This window comes from Brassica rapa, chromosome A07, assembly GCF_000309985.2.
Source record: "Brassica rapa cultivar Chiifu-401-42 chromosome A07, CAAS_Brap_v3.01, whole genome shotgun sequence".
NCBI lineage: Eukaryota > Viridiplantae > Streptophyta > Magnoliopsida > Brassicales > Brassicaceae > Brassica > Brassica rapa.
In genome coordinates this window covers 26,959,275-26,983,391 of record NC_024801.2, presented here as the reverse complement: position 1 = coordinate 26,983,391, position 24,117 = coordinate 26,959,275, and the positions used below count along the sequence as shown (strand labels likewise).

General features: G+C 31.4%; 4 protein-coding genes and 1 non-coding gene across 9 annotated transcripts; 2 read left to right on the top strand and 3 right to left on the bottom strand.

Annotated features, from left to right (window-relative positions):
- Nucleotides 1–105: 105 nt before the first annotated feature.
- On the top strand, nt 106–4,128 carry LOC103832043 (protein Abitram). 4 transcript variants are annotated; one of them, XR_004449600.1, is made up of 8 exons: nt 106–803; nt 879–927; nt 1,008–1,134; nt 1,216–1,286; nt 1,376–1,448; nt 1,653–2,878; nt 2,976–3,047; nt 3,143–4,128. XR_004449600.1 is itself a non-coding variant. In XM_009108001.3 (6 exons), the coding sequence occupies exons 1-6, from the start codon at nt 572–574 to the stop codon at nt 1,785–1,787; spliced, it is 687 nt and encodes a 228-aa protein (XP_009106249.1). In that variant the 5' UTR covers nt 106–571; the 3' UTR covers nt 1,788–4,128. The 4 variants fall into 4 exon arrangements, 1 of the variants encoding a protein (XP_009106249.1); XR_004449599.1 differs by having other exon boundaries at nt 2,976–4,128; XR_004449598.1 differs by having other exon boundaries at nt 1,653–3,047.
- Nucleotides 4,129–4,150: 22 nt separating this feature from the next.
- TRNAE-UUC lies at nt 4,151–4,222 on the top strand. Its single transcript has one exon. It is a non-coding gene; the product is annotated as a tRNA-Glu (tRNA).
- A 3,239-nt stretch (nt 4,223–7,461) lies between these two features.
- On the bottom strand, nt 7,462–8,625 carry LOC103832041 (SKP1-like protein 1A). 2 transcript variants are annotated; one of them, XM_009108000.2, is made up of 2 exons: nt 8,228–8,625; nt 7,462–7,856 (listed from the first exon to the last, which is right to left on the bottom strand). In XM_009108000.2, the coding sequence occupies exons 1-2, from the start codon at nt 8,537–8,539 to the stop codon at nt 7,683–7,685; spliced, it is 486 nt and encodes a 161-aa protein (XP_009106248.2). In that variant the 5' UTR covers nt 8,540–8,625; the 3' UTR covers nt 7,462–7,682. The 2 variants fall into 2 exon arrangements, with proteins under 2 accessions (XP_009106248.2, XP_033132110.1); XM_033276219.1 differs by lacking the exon at nt 7,462–7,856 and adding an exon at nt 7,950–8,066 and having other exon boundaries at nt 8,174–8,601.
- A 3,628-nt stretch (nt 8,626–12,253) lies between these two features.
- LOC103832040 (GDSL esterase/lipase EXL3) lies at nt 12,254–15,136 on the bottom strand. Its single transcript, XM_009107999.3, has 5 exons — nt 14,735–15,136; nt 14,109–14,239; nt 13,735–13,965; nt 12,693–12,948; nt 12,254–12,605 (listed from the first exon to the last, which is right to left on the bottom strand). The coding sequence occupies exons 1-5, from the start codon at nt 15,009–15,011 to the stop codon at nt 12,412–12,414; spliced, it is 1,089 nt and encodes a 362-aa protein (XP_009106247.1). The 5' UTR covers nt 15,012–15,136; the 3' UTR covers nt 12,254–12,411.
- A 6,095-nt stretch (nt 15,137–21,231) lies between these two features.
- Nucleotides 21,232–24,050, bottom strand: LOC103832039 (GDSL esterase/lipase EXL2). Its single transcript, XM_009107998.3, has 5 exons — nt 23,088–24,050; nt 22,490–22,620; nt 22,187–22,420; nt 21,805–22,060; nt 21,232–21,669 (listed from the first exon to the last, which is right to left on the bottom strand). The coding sequence occupies exons 1-5, from the start codon at nt 23,362–23,364 to the stop codon at nt 21,476–21,478; spliced, it is 1,092 nt and encodes a 363-aa protein (XP_009106246.1). The 5' UTR covers nt 23,365–24,050; the 3' UTR covers nt 21,232–21,475.
- Between the last annotated feature and the right edge of the window lie 67 nt (nt 24,051–24,117).

Here is a 24,117-nt window from a genome sequence, read left to right as displayed (position 1 = left end):
TAGAAACTGCAACCGTCCGTATCCACAAACTCCCACAACCGCAACCGCAACCGCTGCGTTTGAACCAATTAAGCCAATTAAGACGTTGTCGCGATTTTTAACAATTCACGTGGTCCTGGATCAAAATTTACAAAATTCGTATTTAACGTCATGGCAAATTATTATGTATAATTATAACATTATTATAATTATACATGAAATAAAAAAAATGAAAACCATATAATTTTAACGATAGCACATGTAGAGTATCCAACATCACAAATTCAATCAAATTATCAAAACCTCTTACTAATAGTAATTAAAAATTTAACACATATGATTACAGAAAAATACAAATATCATTACAAAGAAAAATATGAGACAGAAAATTAATATTTTACAATAAAATAAAACAAAAAATATACCCGCCCTTTTAAGGGCGGGTCAAAATCTAGTGGGCTTTTAAAACAAAGACAAGGCCCCCTAGTGATCTAACTCCGATCGGCAACGTAAGTCCGATTATTTCCGCCGTCGGAAGGTTAAAAAAAAAACTTTGAAAGAAATCGTTTTGTTCTGTGTGTTTGATCGGAGAATGGAGGAGACTCAGAACATTGACGTTACAAAGAATCCAGAAGCCGAAGATGCAATCGAATCAACTAAGCAAAAGCAATCCGAAGAAGTAGAACATCACTGCGACGAGCAGCAGAAGCAATCGCAATGTGAAGAAGACGAATTGCGAAAGCTTCTGCTCTCGGATATAGGAGAGCTTCCTCTCTCTCCTCCTTCAGCTATACAAGTTAACTTCGTCTCTTACTTCATCACAGGTTCTCACATTCATTCATTCAGCTACTGTACCCTTGTGATAGTGTGACTAAACCGTTTTCAATTTTTTTTTGCAGGTTTTACTAAACCGGGTCATGATCAATACATCTACCGTCACGCAAATGGGTATGTTTAAAGTCTCTTCCTTTTGATTGTTTGATGTTATAAAGTTTGATTTTTTCTTACTTGAGTGTGTTTTGTTTAAGTTTGTGTGTGATTGGATTGGCTCCTACTCATATAGCTTTTAAGGACCAAGGTGGGATCACTAACATTGATTTCAATGTCGGTAAGTCCGATCGTAGCGTCTTGAAAGTCTCTGGCAAGCGTAAAAAGGTTTGATTTCCTCAGTCTTTTTGCTGATTGTTATAGCTAGGAGTTGTGTGTTCATTGTCAAAATGATCTTCTTGTGTGCAGAATGCTATGCGGTCTGAATCGAATACAGCATTGTGCAAAGTCTCCACTGCTAATGATTCTTATATTGTCAGGTGCACAAGCTTTACTTTGTAGATGTTATGAAAGATTTAAACTTTCGGTTTGTGTGTTTGTTTGTTTATGTGTTGTTTTTTTTTTGTAGGTGTTGCGTTAAAGGTTCGCTCTTGGAGGTGAACGAGAGATTGATCAAGCAACCTCAGCTTCTTAATTCATCGGTAAGAAACAATTGCATTATGTATTATTGTCTTGACATAATGTTATTCTTCAATGTTTATGCAATGAATCTCTATTGCTGAGAGTCCATAGCAATGAGCTTTAGTGTTACTAGCTTATGAAAGAAAGACCGGCATAGAATAATATGTCAAAATGTATTTTTAGTTACATATGTTTTGTTACAAAAAGAAAAATCTGATTTTCAGGCTGATCGAGAAGGATATATTGCGATAATCATGCCAAGACCTGCAGATTGGACCAAAAACAAGGAATCACTGATAACCTTGGAGGAGTATAAAGAAAAGAAACAAGACATTTTACTGGAACCGTGTCTACTTTGAAGCTGATGGTTAGGCTTAAGTCAGATTAGAACTCTTATGTTCAACAATACTCATAAAGCTGTTGTGTTTTATCTTCAAGAAAATTTTGGTAGCAAAGATCTTTTTTGGTCTATGATGTTCTTCGTGAAAACAGTTTCAATATATAATTAAATTTTAATTTTAATAAGCACTACTTAATATATATATTTAATATAGTTTATGATTTATTAAAGATGATTGAGTATAATTGGTTACACAAATATCCAATATATAAAACAAATATCCAATACATATATTAACTTAACTTATTTATAATTCTAACAAAAAAATACTTTATACTATAAAACATGGTACAATATATAATTTTGAAGCTTTGACTTCGTCAAAGTATATCTGAACTTAAATGATTTTAATTCTAAATAGAAAAAGGATTGTATTTATTTTTTTGTTTTTGTTTTGGGTCTAATCTAACTTTTATAAGTGTAACCGGACTAGGAAGAACACCTAAGCGTTGGTACTATCTTTTGTTTTTGATCAATCCCAAAAATTTGTTCAGAAGTTCTTCTTAGTTCTCTAAAGTTCTTAATAACGATGAATAGGAGAACTAACCCAGATCAGAATCGATTTGATCATTCCACCTCTGACCAACGAAATTGGCCAACAGTGGAGCAAGTGCAACCTCAGCTACCTCCACCACTGTTAACTTATTTCCAACAACCTCAGCAACCTCTACCACTGTTAACTTCTTTCCAACCGTTGTGGTTTGTTTGTACAAAAGTTTTGGGTTTCTATAACTAAATTATTTTGAGTTTAGTTTCATTAACTTTATATGTGGATGTTACAGATTTTTCGGATATTCCTCATCTGAGGAGGTTGGCATTAATGTCTGATTTATCGTCTAGAATTGTCAGCCAGATTGAATATTATTTCAGGTATATTAAACTTTGTATTTTTTTGTTTTATTAATTTTTTTCTTTTAGATTTATTGTGATATTAATATATGGATTGGTTTATAATACAACGATGTAAATCTGGTGAATGATGACTACTTGAAATCTCTCATGGATAATCAAGGATGAGTTGATGTTTTCTCCATTGCATAATTTAAACGAGTAAGTAATATTCAAGTTCTTATTCACAGGAATATTTGATGTTAAAATAATGTTAATATGTCTAATATCGATTTATGTGTCTTGTTTTGACAATCAGATCAGAGCCATGACCGATGATATCCACTTGATATTGCGTACAATGGGATCATCAACAACCGTCGAGGTCCAGGTAAATTCCTGATTAGTTTCTTAATTGTCTTAAACTATATAGATTGAAAGTTGAAAAAAGACTCATATATAGCTATTTTTTGATAAATGTTGTAGGTTTTCGAACTAAGGAAACGTCATGGATGGAAGAGGTGGATATTTCCTTGAGTAGACTTGAGATACCATTAGCAATGATGGAAAAGAAATTTAAGGTTGAACTGAAATATTTTAGTTTTTTACAGTGTCGATGTAATCTAGAATATTGTCAGTACCGTGCCTAGTGTTCTAGAGGCCTAAGGCAAATAATATAATTTTATTTAAAATTTATTTTATAAAGTAAGTTTTATAAGTTTATAAAATAATTATTATAATAATAAATTATATCATATACTGAAACTAAATAAATATAAAATAGTAAAGATTATTTATAAATTTGTATCGTAAGAACAATATAATTTTATAAAATGAGTTAAACAATATATATTTCATAAAATACATATGAACAAAATATCTAAAAGAATAAAAGTTATATACATAAATTTAGCATATAAATGAGTATAATAAATAAGACAAATGACAAATAAAACATATTATCTTAAAAAAATCAGTTTTGTACAAATTGCTACAATGTGATATAACAATTAACTAAATTATGAAAGTATTTGTAATTTATTTAACCAATTAAACAAAGTAATAGGAAAAAATGGGGCGTCGGCAATATCTTGTATTCTGAAGGCACAGCTCTGAATATTGTATTACTCATGGTCTCGTGTTTTTAAATTCAGTTATGTATGTGGTGGTATAGAAACGCAACTGAAAATATCATAGAACAAAAGCAAACCAATGTATCATATTACAAAAAAAAATTGCAATGTTTGTTCTCCTCTAGTATGAAAAATGGCAACATTAGCGGTTGATATAAATTGAAATAGTCGAAAATTCTTCTGCTGTTTTAGTTTTAGTCGAACAGGCGAAGCATATAAGGTTCTCCATAGTTGGCAACTTGGCATTGTCGCCATTGGCTTGCATAGTCATTCCTTCATGGCGTTGCAAAAGGCTGTCCTTTATCATATTTAAAAAGATGTATTATGGTTAGATACAAGGAAAGACAGTACATAACACTAATCCGTTGTCGTCCAGCGGTTAGGATATCTGGCTTTCACCCAGGAGACCCGGGTTCGATTCCCGGCATCGGAGCTTTTTTTGTTCCAGCAATGTTCTGGAGAAGTCTACTCGCTGCTGTGCATTAGTGTTTATCTGTCTGCGTCATGTGAATTTACGCCATTAATTGAAAATGTCGATAGATTCGTGATCACGTGCTCAAGAGATGTCCTCAACGATCTCTCAGCTAAAAGGATGGATGTGTTTCTTTTACTGTCCAATGTATGCAGCGTTATGGCCTGTGCTCCTCTTTGCATGATCAATTAACAAATATGGTGTGTTTCTGGGTGTCTATTTGTATTAATGACAAATCAACATCTATACTATACTAAAAGGGGATATAAGCCATGGAGAGGGTGTCCACATAGGATAGAAAAATCAACCAATCAGAGAACCCGAAATTGCCATGTCATCTCATTTTTTTCGTAAAAAATAAAAAAACAATGCGAAGGTGAGAATCGAACCCGGGTTAGTATGATATATATATAGGACAGTTACCACTAAGCCATTGAAACTTTCTTGGACAGATATACAAGAACCACTAAGTATATAATCACAAACTCTTATGTACATTTACAATAATATGAATTCAACTTTCAAGACTCCGATACTTTATTTTGTAAAAAAAAAATAAGTAAGTGACTAAGCTAATATATTCTTAGAAAGTGTGAGAACGTTGACAAGTATGAAAAAGCATAGATTTTTGTTTTCGTGACAAAGTTAAGAATTTTGTAAAAGTAAGTTTAACATATAAATTTTCGTGACAAATATGAAAAAACATAGATTTTTGTAAAATTTTGACAAAACAACTCATAACATACTTCTCTAATGTCTTAATAAAATAGTATTTAAGGGTGCAATAATTAAATATATTAATTCAATAAATTTTGTAATTTATAGACAAAACAATAACACAACAAATTTTGAAACATTTGTTTAACCTATCGATTTTTTTTCATGAGAATCCAACTAAACAAGATAAAAAAATAATTAGATTTACAAATATTTAATTACCATTTTATTCAATTTTGATTAATTTCAAATTATCATAATGTATCTTTTTGAAGTTACAAATATGAAAAAGCATAGATTTTTGTACAATTTGACAAAACAACTCAAAACATATTTTTCTAATGTCTTAATAAAATATTATTTAAGGATGCAATAATTAAATATATTAATTCAATAAATTTTATAATTTATAGACAAAACAATACCACAACAAATTTTGAAACATTTGTTTAACCAATCGATTTTTTTTTCATGAGAATCCAACTAAACAATTAGATTTACAAATATTTAATTACCATTTTCTTCAATTTTGATTCATTTTAAATTGTAATAATGTATCTTTTTGAAGTTACAAAAAATAATGTTCTTTCTTTATTACAGGACAGTTACCACTAAGCCATTGAAACTTTCTTGGACACATATACAAGAACCACTAAGTATATAATCACAAACTCTTATGTACATTTACAATAATATGAATTCAACTTTCAAGACTCCGATACTTTATTTTGTAAAAAAAAATAAGTAAGTGACTAAGCTAATATATTCTTAGAAAGTGTGAGAACGTTGACAAGTATGAAAAAGCATAGATTTTTGTTTTCGTGACAAAGTTAAGAATTTTGTAAAAGTAAGTTTAACATATAAATTTTCGTGACAAATATGAAAAAACATAGATTTTTGTAAACTTTTGACAAAACAACTCATAACATACTTCTCTAATGTCTTAATAAAATAGTATTTAAGGGTGCAATAATTAAATATATTAATTCAATAAATTTTGAAATTTATAGACAAAACAATAACACAACAAATTTTGAAACATTTGTTTAACCTATCGATTTTTTTTCATGAGAATCCAACTAAACAAGATAAAAAATAATTAGATTTACAAATATTTAATTACCATTTTATTCAATTTTGATTAATTTCAAATTATCATAATGTATCTTTTTGAAGTTACAAATATGAAAAAGAATAGATTTTTGTACAATTTGACAAAACAACTCAAAACATATTTTTCTAATGTCTTAATAAAATATTATTTAAGGATGCAATAATTAAATATATTAATTCAATAAATTTTATAATTTATAGACAAAACAATACCACAACAAATTTTGAAACATTTGTTTAACCAATCGATTTTTTTTTCATGAGAATCCAACTAAACAATTAGATTTACAAATATTTAATTACCATTTTCTTCAATTTTGATTCATTTTAAATTGTAATAATGTATCTTTTTGAAGTTACAAAAAATAATGTTCTTTCTTTATTACAGGACAGTTACCACTAAGCCATTGAAACTTTCTTGGACACATATACAAGAACCACTAAGTATATAATCACAAACTCTTATGTACATTTACAATAATATGAATTCAACTTTCAAGACTCCGATACTTTATTTTGTAAAAAAAAAATAAGTAAGTGACTAAGCTAATATATTCTTAGAAAGTGTGAGAACGTTGACAAGTATGAAAAAGCATAGATTTTTGTTTTTGTGACAAAGTTAAGAATTTTGTAAAAGTAAGTTTAACATATAAATTTTCGTGACAAATATGAAAAAACATAGATTTTTGTAAAATTTTGACAAAACAACTCATAACATACTTCTCTAATGTCTTAATAAAATAGTATTTAAGGGTGCAATAATTAAATATATTAATTCAATAAATTTTGTAATTTATAGACAAAACAATAACACAACAAATTTTGAAACATTTGTTTAACCTATCGATTTTTTTTCATGAGAATCCAACTAAACAAGATAAAAAAATAATTAGATTTACAAATATTTAATTACCATTTTATTCAATTTTGATTAATTTCAATATTTTATATTTTTTAAATAATATAATACAATATTATACATTATTTTTTAGAATTGAGAAATACATATAATATCTAAAAAATCTAGTAGCAAATAAAATGCACAAGCGAGTATAGAACCTAGTACGAAAACACAATACAATGACCACCAGATTTGGCTGGCTGGCCAACAACCCCTTGTTGATCACATGGATGGAATTAACCATCAAACCAAAGCTATGTACCAGTATCTCTCAGAAGGAAGTAGCAAAGGACATGGATTTACATCAACTAACCAATGTCACAAACTACAAATCGATTAGCGATTAGTGATGTTCAGAATATGTTACTGAGTGACGGAGGAGAAAGAAAGTCAGTGTTCAGTTCTTGAGTAATTATAGGATAATCTATCTCAGTTGTTGTTTAAATGCATCATCTTGCATACTCGTAGATTAGATAAAGCATAAACAAGATAGCAACATAACCAAAGACTGATTATAACCACAAATTATCCAATCATCGGTTCTTAATCGGTAAATGGAAAAGCACTAGGAGGAACCAACATAAATCATTATATTTTCCTAAGAACATAAAGACGCAAATAAGATAAAAGGAAGAAGCTTTGCAGGTCTAGTAGCTAGCTTCAACAAGGAACAAGGCTTCTCTTTGATCATCATTCAAAAGCCCATTGGTTCTCCCTGCGCACCTCCTCTTCCTCCTCAGGCGAGAAGTCGTTCTTGATGTTGAAGGTCGTGCGAATCTCGTCTGGAGTCTTGCCTTTGATCATATCAGCCACCGTCTGGCACGTAAGGTCAAGAAGGTTCTTGATGTTAAGATAGTTAGCAGCCTGCATGATCCAAGAAACGAAACACCATTAGATCCAAATCCATATAAAACCCCCAAATCTCAAACCCTAATTTCCCAAATCGAAAACCCCAAAATCCCAAAATCGAAACAAAAAGTAACAAAATTGAAATCATTAGCAAACAAGGATCCAATCTCTGAACGAAACCCCCAAATTACAAACCCTAATTTCCCAAATCGAAAACCCTAAAATCTCAAAATCGAAACAAAAAGTAACAAAATTGAAATCAGTAGCAAACAAGGATCCAATCTCTGAACGAAACCCCCAAATCACAAACCCTAATTTCCCAAATCGAAAACCCTAAAATCCCCAAATTGAAAACAAAATCGAGAGAGAGGAGAGACGAAACGAACCAGGATGAGTTCGAAGAGGGTAGCTTGATCGATATTCATGAACTCGGCATCCCAAGCCTTGAGGTCCTCGTCGGAGGGAGCGCCACCATCGGCGGTGGCCTCTGTCTTGGCAGCAGCGGCGTCGACGTGCTTCTTGCAATACTCGATGACCTTGGCGAGGATCTTGCCGGTGACGTTGGGAAGAGGGATGCCGTTGTCGGTGCAGTCGTCTTCGACCATGTGAGCTAGGGTCTGAGACTCGCGAGCCACGGCCTCGTCAACCTCGAAAGACTCGGCGTCGGAGCTCTTCAACACAATCTTCTTCGTCGACATCTTTTTGATTTGTTTTTGAGAGATTTGAGGGAAGCGATGAGGAGAATATGAAGGGATGCGTATCTCTATTTATACTAATTTTGATTAAGTTGGTTGATTATTAGAAAAATAGAAAGTAATCGCGAGATTAATGAAAAGGAAAATTTGTTTTATTTTTTTCCTTATAAGAGAATAAAGGCAAATTATATAGAAAAGACTACTAATTTCATTAAAGTTAAAACTTCTTTTTTGTGTTCAACTCATAGTTATTTTATGATTTTCTTATAATTCTTAGAAAAAATGAATTGGTAAATTAGTATTGCAATTGATGCATATGTTTTTCTATTTTCATATTATATATGGAAGTGTTGATTTTTTTATTATAAAATAAAGGAAAACTATAGAAAAATAATACTAATTTCTTTAAAGTTAAACTTCTTTTTGGGAGGTTATGATTCATTCATCCGTTGTACTTAGATTTTTGGAGAGAATGCAATCATATTTGTATTTAACTCGTAATTACTTTATGATTTTCTTATATTTCTCACCGAGAAAATTAGTGAATATCTTTACATTATAAATTATGATTTTCTTATGATTACTACAGCTGATGCTTATATATTTCAATCTTATCATATTAGGTATTTTTACATTATAAATTAATTCAGAAATTATTATTTTTAAATAGAAAACAGTATTGATTTTATTTGCACTTTATTCCTTGACAATGGATATGTTATATACGCATCATTACATATATTCACACCGTTACATTTTAGTATGTTATATAACTGTTATAGTTTTATATAACCGTTACGTTTTAGTATGTTATATAACTGTTATAGTTTTATATTACTGTTCTTATGGTTCCAAAGCATTTGTTATAGTTTTGTCTTTTTACGTCTAAATAAGTAAATTAAATAATAATGATACTATTGTGTTCCAGTAATGGAATAATAGTAGAATTAAAATTTAACCATTTTCTTAATATCGTTTACAATGTACAATAAAAAATCTATAAATTAATAGTGTTGGCACTATAAAATTTATTAATTTATAGAGTTATTAATAATATAATTTATAGAGTTATCAAGTATATGTCTATATAATATTTATAAGTATGATAATTATTAATTTATGATTTTAATAAAACCAGATATTTACTTACAAGTTTTTTAATATTATTATTTTATTATTTTATCGAATATTGTTATATTTTACACCGTTTCAATTTGGGATTGAAAAAATTTATTAATTTATAATATTTAATAATTTATCAAATATTAATTTATATAGTTTTTAATTTATAATGTTTAGGGTAAGTGTTGATTACTGCATGCATTAAAATATCATAGCTTTTTAACCACTTATGAAATCTTTTGGAAAGCCGTGTTTGAAGTTACCACTTATGAAATCTTTTGGAAAGCCGTGTTTAAGTTTCGGAATTATAATTCTAGTAGTTACACCCCCGAAATATACAACACTAACTTTATAATCTGTGGACAGCTATGGTCAACCTAACAAATTAATTCAACGCGTGATAGTTGACAGACATATCAAGAGAAGATACAAAATCTACTGCATAAGTTGTTAGAGTTTTTGTGGATATAATTTACGACTCAAGTTTCCAAAGTCTGCATAAAATTCTCTCTACAACTCATTGTGGTCATCGTGCTCAAACTCAAGATCTTTCAGTCCTGCGTAGAGGAAACTCGAGTACCACTGCTGAAATTTTTTCGTGACGCGTCAAATTATTTGTTTAGTTGACGTAGTACATTCCCGAACTCGCCTTGTATCCATCAATGACCAATGAAAATACCGATGCAGTAACGTTTACCTTATCATTGCACAAAGAGTAAAACAAATAAACATTTTCAGGTAAATCAAATAACATAACTATCAAATTAAACTAAAAAACAAACATTGTTTGTCCACACAACAAACTGCTTGGTGCAAGATCAAGATATGCTTCTGAATATAGTATGTTCTGCGCTGAATGGTGATCCGAGCGCCAATACAAGACTTGTGTCTTGCTCGCCTAGATCCTCTCCTTGAACCTATTTATTTTATTAACTACAAAAATCACTAACATTCAATAACTGTGTTTGCACATATATTAATTGTTTTAGAAAAAAAAATCAACTTTACAACATTGTATTACATATCTTCGCTGTGAATACGATATGTATGACTGATATTTTCTCAAAAGTACAGGCTGTTTTTTAGGAAGGGAGGTTTTTATTCAATCTTTGTAGCTAGGACCGGTTCAATAGAACTGGTCAGTTCGTACAAGGGTATATATAATATAATGTACTATCTGATCAGGTATGACACCTGAAAAGCTGCGGTTGAGGTACCAAAAATGAAATCCTTTAGGGAAGTTGGCACGAGTAAAGGTTTGTTCGGTACTAGCTAGAGCATGCATGTTTTTTTTTTTTTTTGTTCACAACATGATTTTCATTGATAATCTTAAACGATTACAAATGTTAATGCAACATCCGACATAAGATGTGCAATCCCTTCTGAAATTTGAAGAGCAAACCAAACAAAGTAACATAAAGATGTTGGAACTGTTTTTTGGACAAATGGCTATGGCCAATATTCCGGTAAATTTTTCGAGCAATTTGATTGTCGAAATGACCGGATTGTGGAATCGTAGGATTTATTGTTATGAGCACTATGGTATAGTGTAATCATATATCAAAAACGAAGTTCGTTTGAATGAGAAATGAAAGTCTAAAATAGATTATTTGTAAAATATCTATATTAGAACTGTGAGGTAAGAAACCTCTTGTGTTTAAAATGGAGAAGTTATAACAAAGTTATAAAAAAACTTTGTAAACACTTTGGTGTGTTAAGTAAAGAGATGCTTGGGCTGGACTGAGATTTATTTGCTTAGCCCAAAGTCTATTGCTAATTATCTTACAAATAATAAAGCAAAAGATCTCTTTGTCTCTCTTCTTTGACTAACGTCTTTGACCAATAATGAATTTGATTTTGGATTCAATGCTGTAACATATGGAGAATCAATACAGCCCATGATTTCATAATCATGATAGAATCAAAATTAAAATCTCCATTTAGTGCTTTGTGATGCACGTTATTTTATGAGGCTATATAAAACCATGCTCTTCTCATTCTATATACACATCCAATACAAACAAAACCACTTTCTCCTATTTTTTTTTGTTTTGTGTCTGAGAGTATAACATAGAAATAAGTTCGACAGGCTTTGGTTCTCAAGTGCTGTGAGACTGAAGATATAGGCAGTTGTATCCTGGGATTCTTAAACGTATCAAACCGGCACACTACGGGCGTTTAAAGGATTAAGGAAAGATATCTAATCTCGACTCTGCTTCAACCTAGTTCTTTTTCAACTTTGGTATTATATTATTATATTTTTTATTCATGTTATTTGTAAATTTTTTGCTTTACATATCAAATTTGCCTATATAGTAAATTTGGTGCCTACAAAAGATAGATACACAAACTTAAGAAAGTTTGATAAGGCGTTGGAAGTGTTTTCGAAGGTGCACGCGAGTAATATCCATAGAAAGGTGCACGCGAGTAATATCCTTAATTAGAAGAGCATGCATGTTCATTGGCCGTGGTTGGTGAGCCGATCATGCAGAGGAACAGAACCAAACTTAGGAAGGAAACATGTGGAACCTCTCCATTAGTGTGCATGTAATCTCTTAAGATGATTGCGCTAAACTCTTAACTGATTTCTCCAAAGTACGAAACACCAGTATATATATTAATTTTATTTTGAGCGAATACAATATCCGAATACAAACTGATCAACAAATTTTATTTTGAGCGAATACAATATACAGACAAAACATGATTAAATATAGTCAATCACTACTAGGAAATGAACTTTGGATTTAAATTTAGACAAACTGATCAACAAATTTGCTAATCAACAGTGAGATTAACACTTTGTAAGTTTTCTCTGTGGGATGATAACTGTCCCAAAACACATGGCTAGACACGTCGGGACATACAGAAGATGTGATTTTATTGCACAGGACAGCAACTTCTATGACTCCGGTTCCACAGCATCCTTTATTAGACACTCCAAATCCTACAACAACTCAAAGACTTAGTACATATTTTATATCAAAGACAAAAATCTAGTACAAGAGATTAAATAAAAATTGTAAGGTGTTACCGTATTTTGCAGGACTCTGGATTATATCGAGAAGAGGGTCATAGATATTAATGTAGACCGGTTTGATACCCGGTAGAGTTTTTTGCATCAAATCCAATTTTGGGGAGATCTTTGAATTAAAAAGCTTTGCTGCTTCGTTGTAATTCTCAGCACATTCTCTCAAAAGACCTCCTCCTAAGGTTCTCTGTGATGGTACACAACCAAGTGGTGGTGCACCAAACACGGCTATTCTTCTCACTCCATATCCGTATAGTTTCTGTCATTATAATTGATGAGTAGCTAATTTAAATTTTATTAACAACAAGCTATTTGGCTCAAACGGATAACATTGCCCCATCTTAGTTCTAAGATTCACGGTTCTGTTCTCCTATGACCCCTTTACTATACTTTTATCCAAAAAAATTAAGCAACATTAGAAAACTCAATCCACATATATTTACATATTCTAGCAGAGATGAAAGAAGGAAAAAAAATTAGACACATGATCAATCTATACATGGTACCGCCAGTATTCGTGTCACGAATAAATATAAAATATTTGGTTTGGTAATTTGTTTTTCCTATCTGATTGTCCTTCATGGGAACAAAAATGTCTAAACATCTTAAAAGAAATTATAATTGATATGAAATATGAGAGTACTTGGTAGGTGGCCATAAATTTGATATTTTAGTAATACTTATCATAGTTTAAATTTTAAGATGCTCATAGTTATATAATTCTTTCGAATTATACATCCTGTTCTTTGAAAAAAAGAAAACACTACACCTGCTGTAAAAAACGGTACGCTACAAATATTCTGAGCCGTCGTCATAAAAGATTACATAACATAAATAGAATTATTAGTCACTGAATAATAACATATTGTTAGATTCTTACTACTTTTAGGTTATCTTTTACGTTATTTTTGACTCATGCAGTAAACTGTAAATGGTTATTTTGTTTACTCTTTCAACAAAACTAGCTACAGCATACTACATTGTGGAATAGTGGGCTACATATATATATGTAGAAATACGTAAAATATGAGAGAAGCTAGCTTACGTTCACAAAATCGGAGGCAGAGTTGACCATAAGAGTAGTGTACGAGTCGACGTCGTAATGAGGTCTTGCACGGAGAACATAGTAAGTATTGGCTATGTCGTCACTGCCTGCGACCAATAAGAATAAGCTGTTGGCTAATATGAACCCTTTTCTTTCTTCCCCAACTATATTCTTCACTTTCTCTATGTACTCCTCGAAATATTTTAATTGATCTTCTAATGAAATTACTGCCTAAAACCATCAATAAATACAAAACAAGACCAAGTTAGATAGGTAAATATCAAATCAAATATTTCCATATTATAGGAGTTAGCTTACAATTATTAAAAAGAACACTATATGATCGTCTGATTACGTATAATATATAGTATTACCACGAGTTTGGGTGTTAAAGGATCATAACCAGAACCTCCCGACGCAAATGATACACCGGTTAAAAGATCTTCAGTCTTTAAACTTGGATCGAGATATGCAGGTACAACTGATTTTATTCCCAATTCTTCGGCTGCAAATAAGAAGAAAGCATAAAGACAAATAGCGTCATTTTCAACTTTAAAGAAAGAAAAACAATATTCCGTGGAACACTAGCTTTCCTAATCCTAACAAAAGTTGGTATGCATATTGAGTGAATGTTTCTAGCCTTGTCTTTAACTGTCCAGAAATGAGCAAAAAAAAAAAAAAATGATTGCTCAAATGATTTGCAGGCATTACTAACATGTACATCACTTGTGTCCTAATCAAATCTCGGCATAGCTCAGTCAGTTCTGGTTTCCATTTTTTTTTTGAAAATAATTATAAGTATAGTCTTCTAATTTTTTTTTAATTATTAATTTTTTAGTAAATGCTTATTGTTCTCAAAATTTCAAACCCGGTCATATCCGAATAAGTCGTAATATAAATGAAGAAATCTATGTTTCAGTTGACATCTCTTTTTTCATTAGAGCTGAAAAAACTACGAGTAGAATAATATCTAGAAATTAAGAGAATCACGAGAATGAACCAATCAAATCGGGAGGGACTCGTCCGTCGCAAAATCTCCCGGTGGGAACGCCGCCTTGGAAATTGATACCGTAAGGCTGAAAATCGCACTTAACTACGGTTTTGACATTGTTATTATTTCCGGTGTCGACAATGGAGTCACCGAAAGCTATTAGCGCTGGAAACGTCAAGTTTGGCGGCAGCTTTATGGCGACGAGTGTCTCAGTGAGAAAGAGAACGGACAACAAGCATAGTTTCAGTGAAAAGCAAAAACAAGACCAGCTTGTATTGTCTTTCATATTTGCTTTATTGTAACGTAAAATAAAACAAGATTTTAATAAAAGAAATGTTTGCTTTGAACCAGGACAAAGAGAGAAAATTATATTAACTTTTCTTGTATGTCATCAGGCTTGTTCATATATAGACACACACGCATGTATATATATGCATTGCGTGGTGGAGATGCTGTGGACTTGTGGTAGACTTCAGACAAGACAGGATTAACCAGTTTATTGAAGTATTTTTAGATGTAGTAGATTGAGTACTTATTTTAATCGTAGAAAACAACTGAGATAGTGTATTTAATCTCAAACATACTAGTTTTTTTTAATATAACAGGCGAAGACATAAATATTAGGGTCTATGTCGAAACACGTATTGCCAGCATGAGTGTGATTGCATATAGGATTGGTTAAATATTAGGATCTAATTAACCGGAAATTATAGTCGCTGTAATATTTAGATGACATCCTCATAAGAGAAGTAAATACTCTCTGCTCTGTGAAAGCAGAACGCATTAATTGAATATTCAACTTGCTACGTATATCACATTCTGTTGTGGAATCTATCATGGAATTGTTCATCGTGCTTTCATGTAACATACCACAAAAAATTATTTAATTGAAGAATATCTAGGCCTTTTTTTTTTGTTAAAAGAGAATAGCTACAAGCTTACAACAAGAGATTAGACATTTGGTTTTATTTTTTCTCATTTTATCTTGTTCATAATAAATACTACTATCTCCGTTTCAAATTTGATATCTTCTAGATTTTTTCACGCTAATTAGAAAAGAGTTAAATTTTCTGTTTTTCCTTTACTTAATTTTTGAATTTTATTTTTCTTAATTTATAATATAAAATAGATAAATTAATGATATAAAGTGCATTGAAATTCTAAAAATAACATTTATTTTGTAACAAAATTTTATTCTTCAATGACACTTAATGTGAAATGGAAAAAGTAAAAATAATTGAAATAATATGTTTGAATGGAAATTTGGTTTAGTTATGATAAAATTAGTAGATTTATAATCTTTTTTGTCTTATATTTATAAAACAGAAAACTTAAATATATTTCATATAGTCAATAAACCATTTTACATGGATTTGATAAAAAAAATCATTTCAGTGATTTAAATTTAGTTTAGGATTGTTTCAAGGATATATGTATATTCGTACTGATCATTTTACAAAATTTATTTTAAATCAGTCTCTTCGATTTATATTTTAATCTAATTAATTAATAAATTTTAAATGTAATTTGTAACTCTTTTCATTTCGGTTGATTTAATATTTAGTATAGGATTGGTTCAAAGTTTTAATTCTATCAACTTTATTTTAATTAAGATTATTCGATTTGATTATGTTTGGTTCAATTGCAAAGTCTTTTTAAAAGCAATAGACTTAATTTCTTAGGGTTAATATATTAAAACAACAAATCGTCCGGTGTTAATTAATTATAATAATGATAAACGTAGACATATTAGACATTTGTAATCCACTTACTATAATCTAATCCGTCAGCTAGGTTACATTGAAATGCGATATAACTACTTAACTAAAGAATCTCATGCTAGAATCTTTGAGCATGTGTGATGCAATTAAATTGTAACCGAGCTACAACTTCAATGTAATCATAATTAATACAACCAAGACTTCTTGATCCTATCAAGCTCAACAACTTATAAGATCTTGTTGGTATGATCATTGGTCTCTTCCGTAACCATGGCCGGTTAGAGACATAGCTAAGTGAAGGATTATTCTTGGATCCCCAAAATTATAAAAGTTAATACATATATATCCCTAATTTATTAAAAACTAGTATTACTCAAAATCCCTAACATATTTTACAGTTCTACGGATGACCGAAAAACCAACGAAGGTGTAGGATAGCTATGTGGATCACACGCAACAGGGGATACTACCGCAAAACTGGTGTGAAGAAGGTAGCTTTCTATATATATACACGTGATATAAAAGGTATAAAAAGCGGCATTAAAAAGACAGAAATTGGGGTATCAGAAAATATAATAGGAAAAAGTTTGTGTATTTGGACAAAAGCTTGCTCTTATTGATTTCTGTTCAGCGATGGTCCAAATGTAATAATTGTAGATTATAAATAGCAAGCCAGCGGTCTAGTACTAGCTGATAAATCAAGTTAACTAAGAATTTATGAGTTATATCGATAAGGCTACTAGAATGTGGAACTTATTTAATGATACAACCACATTATCGCCAACCACTATCTAACATAATTTTGTTTTTATAATTATGTGCAAAAAGGCAAATATATATACATAAATGCATGTGTGAAGTTGCTTTGCAGCGTTTGTTGTTTGATGCCATTATAAAACTGAAGACAGTTCCACTTTTTAAAGTTCATATTTTTCAAAAAATAATAAATCGTGAACTGAAGTTGGAAATTAGCTAGGAGAAATGTTGTGGTATTCATAACATATTTAAAGTCGTGGAAAAAGATAAGAAACCTAACGTAATTATGGGTCATCTTATACTACAATTAATCTACAGTCTATGCTATATATTGTATTCGCATATCGTTGAAGATAGATCCCCTAAATGTATCGCAGTTGTTTATATATAATATAACAACTCGACAGCGACAAACTTGGCGTAGTAGCTTAGTCCCACGTACAGCAAAGACAAAAGGAAGGACATAGCTTTGTCTATGCTATTGTATTGGTATGTCCTTTTGTTTTTGTAACTCGGGTCGTCCAAGCCCGAACACCCGGCTAATTCCGGAGGTTAGAAGATAAATTATGTGTGTTTAAAAAAAAGATAAATTATGTAAAATATCTCAAGGTTCTACATGTATGCAATTTATCTACTTGACAGATCATGGCGCATTTCCAAGTCCGTCGTACCACCACACATGTATAGTCATTAATTGGATTTTTAGAATCTGGTTTGATAAGTATTCATTATTTGAGATATTATATTGATCATTTATTAGTAGGTCTAAAAGTTGATCATATATACCCAGCTAAAATAAATAATATTAAATCACCCATATAATTAATTAATTCAAGTGTTGATCATACCCATCGCAAAATAACAAACTCTATAACTATCTAGAGGTTAGGGTTACATATCCATTTTTCTTTCATAATTAGAAAATTCTTGACGGAGGTTTCTATATTTTATAAAATCCTGAACCAGGCCTTATAGCATACAATCCTCTCTCGTATCCCATTCGCATGGAATCTTTAAATTTCTTTACTTATTTTTTCTATGGACTAGCGGGTTTTTGTAATTTCGTCACTAGTCATCAATCTAGGTACAACCAATTGTTTAATAAAAAACAAGATCGAAGTATGTATTTCATGCTCGCTCATTTGGTTGCTAAAGAATTATAGCTCGAACTACTTGAGACAAATGATGCATGGTCTAGTAATGATCTTCGAGTGTTAATCGAGTGTCGTCGACACAGAGCTGCACCTAGCATTGTCATTTTTGAGTGATTCTCTAGAGTCTACTTTATGTCTCCGTATTTGTTTTTGTGCCATCAGCTATAATAAGTACTAAATTTTGTATAGCGTAGTGAGGTATATATAAATCTTCCAAAGTTTTGACTAAGAATGCTAACATATTTCTTGCTGGTCCTCTTGCTATATAAGGTTTTCTGTGAAGACACACATCCTAGTGTCGGGGCACAGAACACATGTATTCTTCTTGTTCCATATTCATGTAATTTCTGAAAATAATACATCATTAAAAAGCCAAATAAAAGAGTTACAAGTTATCTCGTTTGCAACTTTGGTCAATTACCTATCTAAATAAGTATTTTATATTCAAAAATGATGCATCATAATACTATGCTAAATTCTTACGAAAATGTGTGCACGGAATTTTGATAGCTTGATGACTAATTCTAACAAATTAGAAAATAGTTTCTACTAATTGTTTTCATATCTTCTCGGCCATATGAGTACTGAAGGACGCGACGTCGTATTGGCGTTGAACAGAATGAAGGCCAAAGCAGGTGTTGGTTAATGCATTGCTAGAACCAACTGTTTCCTGTCCTCGTTTCCCCAACCATTTCCTCCAATTATTCTAGATAATCTTCGAATAATTTGGTTAAAAAATGAATGTAACGACCACATCACCAGTCTTAAAGGTTTTTAAACATGAACCTCACTTCCACATCACAAAAATATCACCTGTTATGGTTTATGTTAAAGGTTTCTTTGCCCTTACTTATTTGAAGTTATGCTTTCAGTTTCCATATTCGTTTATAAACCTAGGATAATAACACATAAAAAATAAAATAAACGAAGAAGAAGAATAAATCATATGTTAGGGGAAATATTGAATATTCAACCGCTGAACTAAATGGCCTGTTTGTGCGGCTACTTATAATCATCCAATAATATTGTTAGTATTAATTTTGTGAATTGTTGTGGTCGTACCATTTATTTCTGAAGTTTTTTTTTGTCCCTCGATCCATCACATGTCTTTTCATCAGTAATGTAATTTACATACAAAAGTGTACACTCACTGACATATTATCCAGTACTAAACGGGACACAATAAATTGGAGTTGGAGAAAATGAATTTTTTTTTTTTTTTTTTTGTAAATAGAAAATGAATTTTATAGTTTTTAGTTAAAGGCTTCATAAAGCTGAAAACACATGCTAATAGTATAAAATAGAGTGGCTAGTTGAAGCCTTGAGAGTTTGGTTGTTACCCATTTATTGTTGCGGTAAAGAATATATCAGTTTTATGTTTTATCATTCTACAGTCGCTAACCTTGTTCTCTCTCCATTAAAAATTTACCTCCTTATATATGCATCAACGAGTGAATCTCCAAACATTATTATCTCCGAGATCGTTTTGTTTGTATGCACGTTCAACAGAGCCTGTGTCGTCATCTCAAATAACAACACGAGAAAGAGGAAAAACGGTAACTGTCGCCAAGAAGAAGGAGAAGAAGAGAAGCTATATGTGATGATATTGTGTCGTCTATGTATCTTTGTTGGAAAGAAGCCTTGTTTCTCTAGAAGCTTTCTCTATGTGATGATATTGTGTCGTCTATGTATGTGTATGTACTGAATGTACACGACATTGTTCAATGAAGGTGATATATAAGGAGTTTTTACTATCGCAAATAATATTATAGAAATAGTAAAAAGAAAAAAAAAAGTAAAAAGTAACTAGGTACATTCAGAAGAAAATAATAAGGGTTTCTAAACCATTCTCATAGGCCATGAGGTTTCCCGATTGGGCTTTGTCTGTTCCTGCTTTCTTTTATCTCTAAATGTCCAACTACATTTAAGTAACAAAAATGAAAAGAAAGTGCACAACTACAAACCAGAGTATGTCAACAACCTATTGAATTAATCGAAACCTCAGATCTGAACTTAATTCGTATCTTGACCGAGGACACACATTGACCAGAATCTTAATGCGAGACTATGATAAAATTGTTAAAATTTCATATAACTCAAAAATGTGGCCAAACACTGATCACTGTTTCCCCATTGCATACTCTATTCCTTTGCATGTTTTATTTGAAGACGAAGAGAAAGATTCAAGTGCTTTTGGACCTACGTTCAACAGATTGGCTTAGAAATAGAGTAAGAAGTCTTGTAACTTGGAAGAGACTAATAATAAGAGAGTAACGAAAACAAAGGCATTGGAAGCTTAAGAAACATAGTTTAATGTTAGATCCGAATTTGTGTATAGAGATTATGAATTAGAAGAAGTATTATTACTCTCACGATAAAGATTATAGAATATACAACATATATGTATGTAATGTTCTTAAACCTAATTACTAAATCACAAATCAAAATTTCTGACATGATACACAAATCAATTGAATAGCGAAAATATTTGCAATATTTAGTAGAGCCTTATCTAGAGAGTCCCCTCCTCTGGTTTAAGAACATGGGGCTACTGTGGCCACTGGAGAGTAGCTGAAGGTTTAGGGTATCACAAATTCCCTTCACAGATCAAATTATAACCTGATTTCAGAGATCGAGTACGTATCAAGTTCATCATGCATTGCAAATTGTATCGACCAATGTGATTTATTACAGCTGAGAGCGTTGTTCAGACGTCGTCCATTTATCATCCAAAGAAGATATCAACATATAGCGGCCGGATGTTGCGGCAAAGTTAGCTCTTCAATTTCCATTATGAACTTTTAGTTGATAATGTTCAATCTATTTAGCTAAAACCTCTTAGGCTAATATAATCGCAATCAGAGCAACGAAATCATAATATAAAAAAGAATATATAAGAGAAAGTAAAAAAAAAACACAAGAAAACATCCAACAAGATAACAAAGAGATATTAAATCATAACTCTCTAAGTTTCTTTTTAGTTGGATAGAAATTGTCCCATAATTCATAATCATATGCTTTTAGACGCACATCAGGATATCACGTCTTATAAGATGATAAATAGCCAAAAAGGAGGAAAATGATCATTCAGATTACAACTTGCATGTGCAACCCATAAACTAAAATATTTTGTTGAGAACTCTTTCAAAATATTTTGCGGTCATAATCTTGTACGTCTTCTCAGTGGGATGAAAACTATCCCAAAACACATGATCATGTCTATTCGGACATATGTCAGCAGTGAAATTGTTACACAACACAGCAACTTCAATTAGTCCGGTTCCGCAACACCCTCTATCAACCACTTGAAATCCTGTCACATATATCATGATAAACATACGGTTTTATTGTTTTGGGGGATAAAATAGAGAGGTTTGAGAATCAAAATATTAATAGTAATATATATAAGATAGGACCAGCAGGAAAAAAAAAGAGAAAAATGTTTTACCATATTGTTGAGGATCTAGAATGATATCAAGAAGAGAACCATATATATCGATGTAAATTAATGTATTTTCACGTAAGTTTCTTGACAAAGAATCCAAATTTGCAGAAAGCTTAGCATTGTAGAGCTTTGTTGCATCATTGAACCTTCCAACACAACTCCTAGTTGGTCCTCCTGCCACTGTTCTCTGTGAAGGCACACATCCTAGTGGCGGCACCCCGAATACTTGTATTCTTCTCGCTCCATATTCATGTAGTTTCTGTTAATACCACATCATTAAAAAGACAAAGCTTAAGAGAGAGAAAATAAAAAGAGTTACTATCAATAAGTAGCTTACTGAATATTTTAAAAAACTATAGCTATAGTTTATTAATTATTTTCATACTTGAGCAAAAGATTGAGCCTTGTCAGCCATAAGAGTGGTAAAGGAATCGACGTTGTATTGGCGTTGCACAGAAGGAAGGGCAAAGTATGTATTTGCTATATCATTACTACCGCATATAACCATGAACAAACTATTTTGCATTATGAACTTTGTCCTCTCTTCACCAACCATTTCGTTCAGTTTCTCTATATATTCTTCAAACAATTTCAGTTGCTGTGATAGTGATATTCCTCCCTATAAAAACAACAATAATCAAAAGCGTTAGAAATAAACATATTTGTATAAATATATTGTCAGCCTCACCGATAGTTGGCTTGTGAGAGGAACGTAACCAGCACCACCAGACGCAAATGTTACACCGGTTAAGAGATCTTCAGGTTTTAAAGTCGGATCTCGATATGCCGGTACACTTGGTTTAATTCCCAGTTCTTCCGCTATAACAAGCAAGAAACTAAATTATAACGACTAATAATTTATGTTAAAGGTTTCTTTGACCTTAAGTTTTTTTTCAGTTTTTTATTACGAAGTTAAACACAAGAAAATGACACTTACTTGAAAACTGAAAAAAAAACTGATCACATGTTACGGAGAAATACTCAACCACTGAATTAAATGTCATCTTGACATTAGTCACCGAGTTTAATGCGTCTAGTATTAAATCGTGATCTTACCATTTTATCATCCATATGTAAATTACATACAACACGTCATTAGCTAGTCAGTAGTCACTTAGTCACTGAGGTACTCTACTGTATACACTATACAAAAAAATTCTAACCGGAGAAAATGACTTTCTATAGTTTTAAGTTTAACTAAAGGATCGTTTAGTTGTTATCTTTAAGGAAAATATCGATATATATAATTTAATCAAATATACCAAAGAAAGCAAAGTGAACTTTACCTATAAAATCAGTTGGAACTTTGCCGTTGGAAAACCTTCCGGTAGGGATTCCACCGTCAAAATCAATTCCATAAGGTGGATAATTGCATCTGGCCAACGTTGTCGTAATGTCATCGTTATTTCCGGCATCAACAATTGAATCTCCAAACACTATTATTGCCGGTATCGTTTTGTTTGCCGGCAGTTTCACCAAAGCGTTTGTGATTGTCTCAGATAACAACACCATAAAGAGAACACACATAAAAAGTCTTCTAGAAGAAGTAATGTATCTTTTCATTGTTGCTCTATGTATCTTTTTTGAAACAAAGCTTTTGGAATGGTGACTATGAGAAGAAAAGAAAAAAAAAACTTGGAATGGTTTTTGTATGTATAACGATTGACCTAATATATAAGGAAACGGTACACTTAATAGTAGAGTAGCGGAAGATTCAAGAATAAGTAACTAGATTAGCCACGTAAACTCCTTAAAACTATACTATTACTCTATGAGTTATGGGGATTCTGAAATTGCTATTTTCATTTCTTTTACCACCAAAAAAAAAATCATGTGACTAAATTACAATTTTCACCTTTATTTTATTATTTGTTCATCTGAAATCCTTCAACAAACACACGGCCTACCTACACCGGTGTCCGCGGATCTGTGGCCGTGTTCTCCTTACAGAACCATCGTACTTCATGTATAAGTATAACATCTCAAATATCAGTCACTCCTCGAGGAAAAAGTGCATTGTGTTTATTTTTTGTCTAAAACGTTTGATGGTTTATACAATGTGTTCCAAGTAACATTTATCTGTCACTAAAGACTTTTTGTCTTCATCTGTTGAAGAACTCTAGCTTGCAGAGAGACTTCAGTCTCTTACCACTATATCCCAACAAATTCCTTATCGAAGTCCGAAACTTCACTTCTGATTGGGCTTCAAACCCATTTGGGTAATTATTTAAAGGAAGCTAAGCCCATAATTATGATTGGGCTTCAAACCTTTCTGTTGGACTTTATTGTTCGTTTTTAAAATTCGTTGGCCATTTT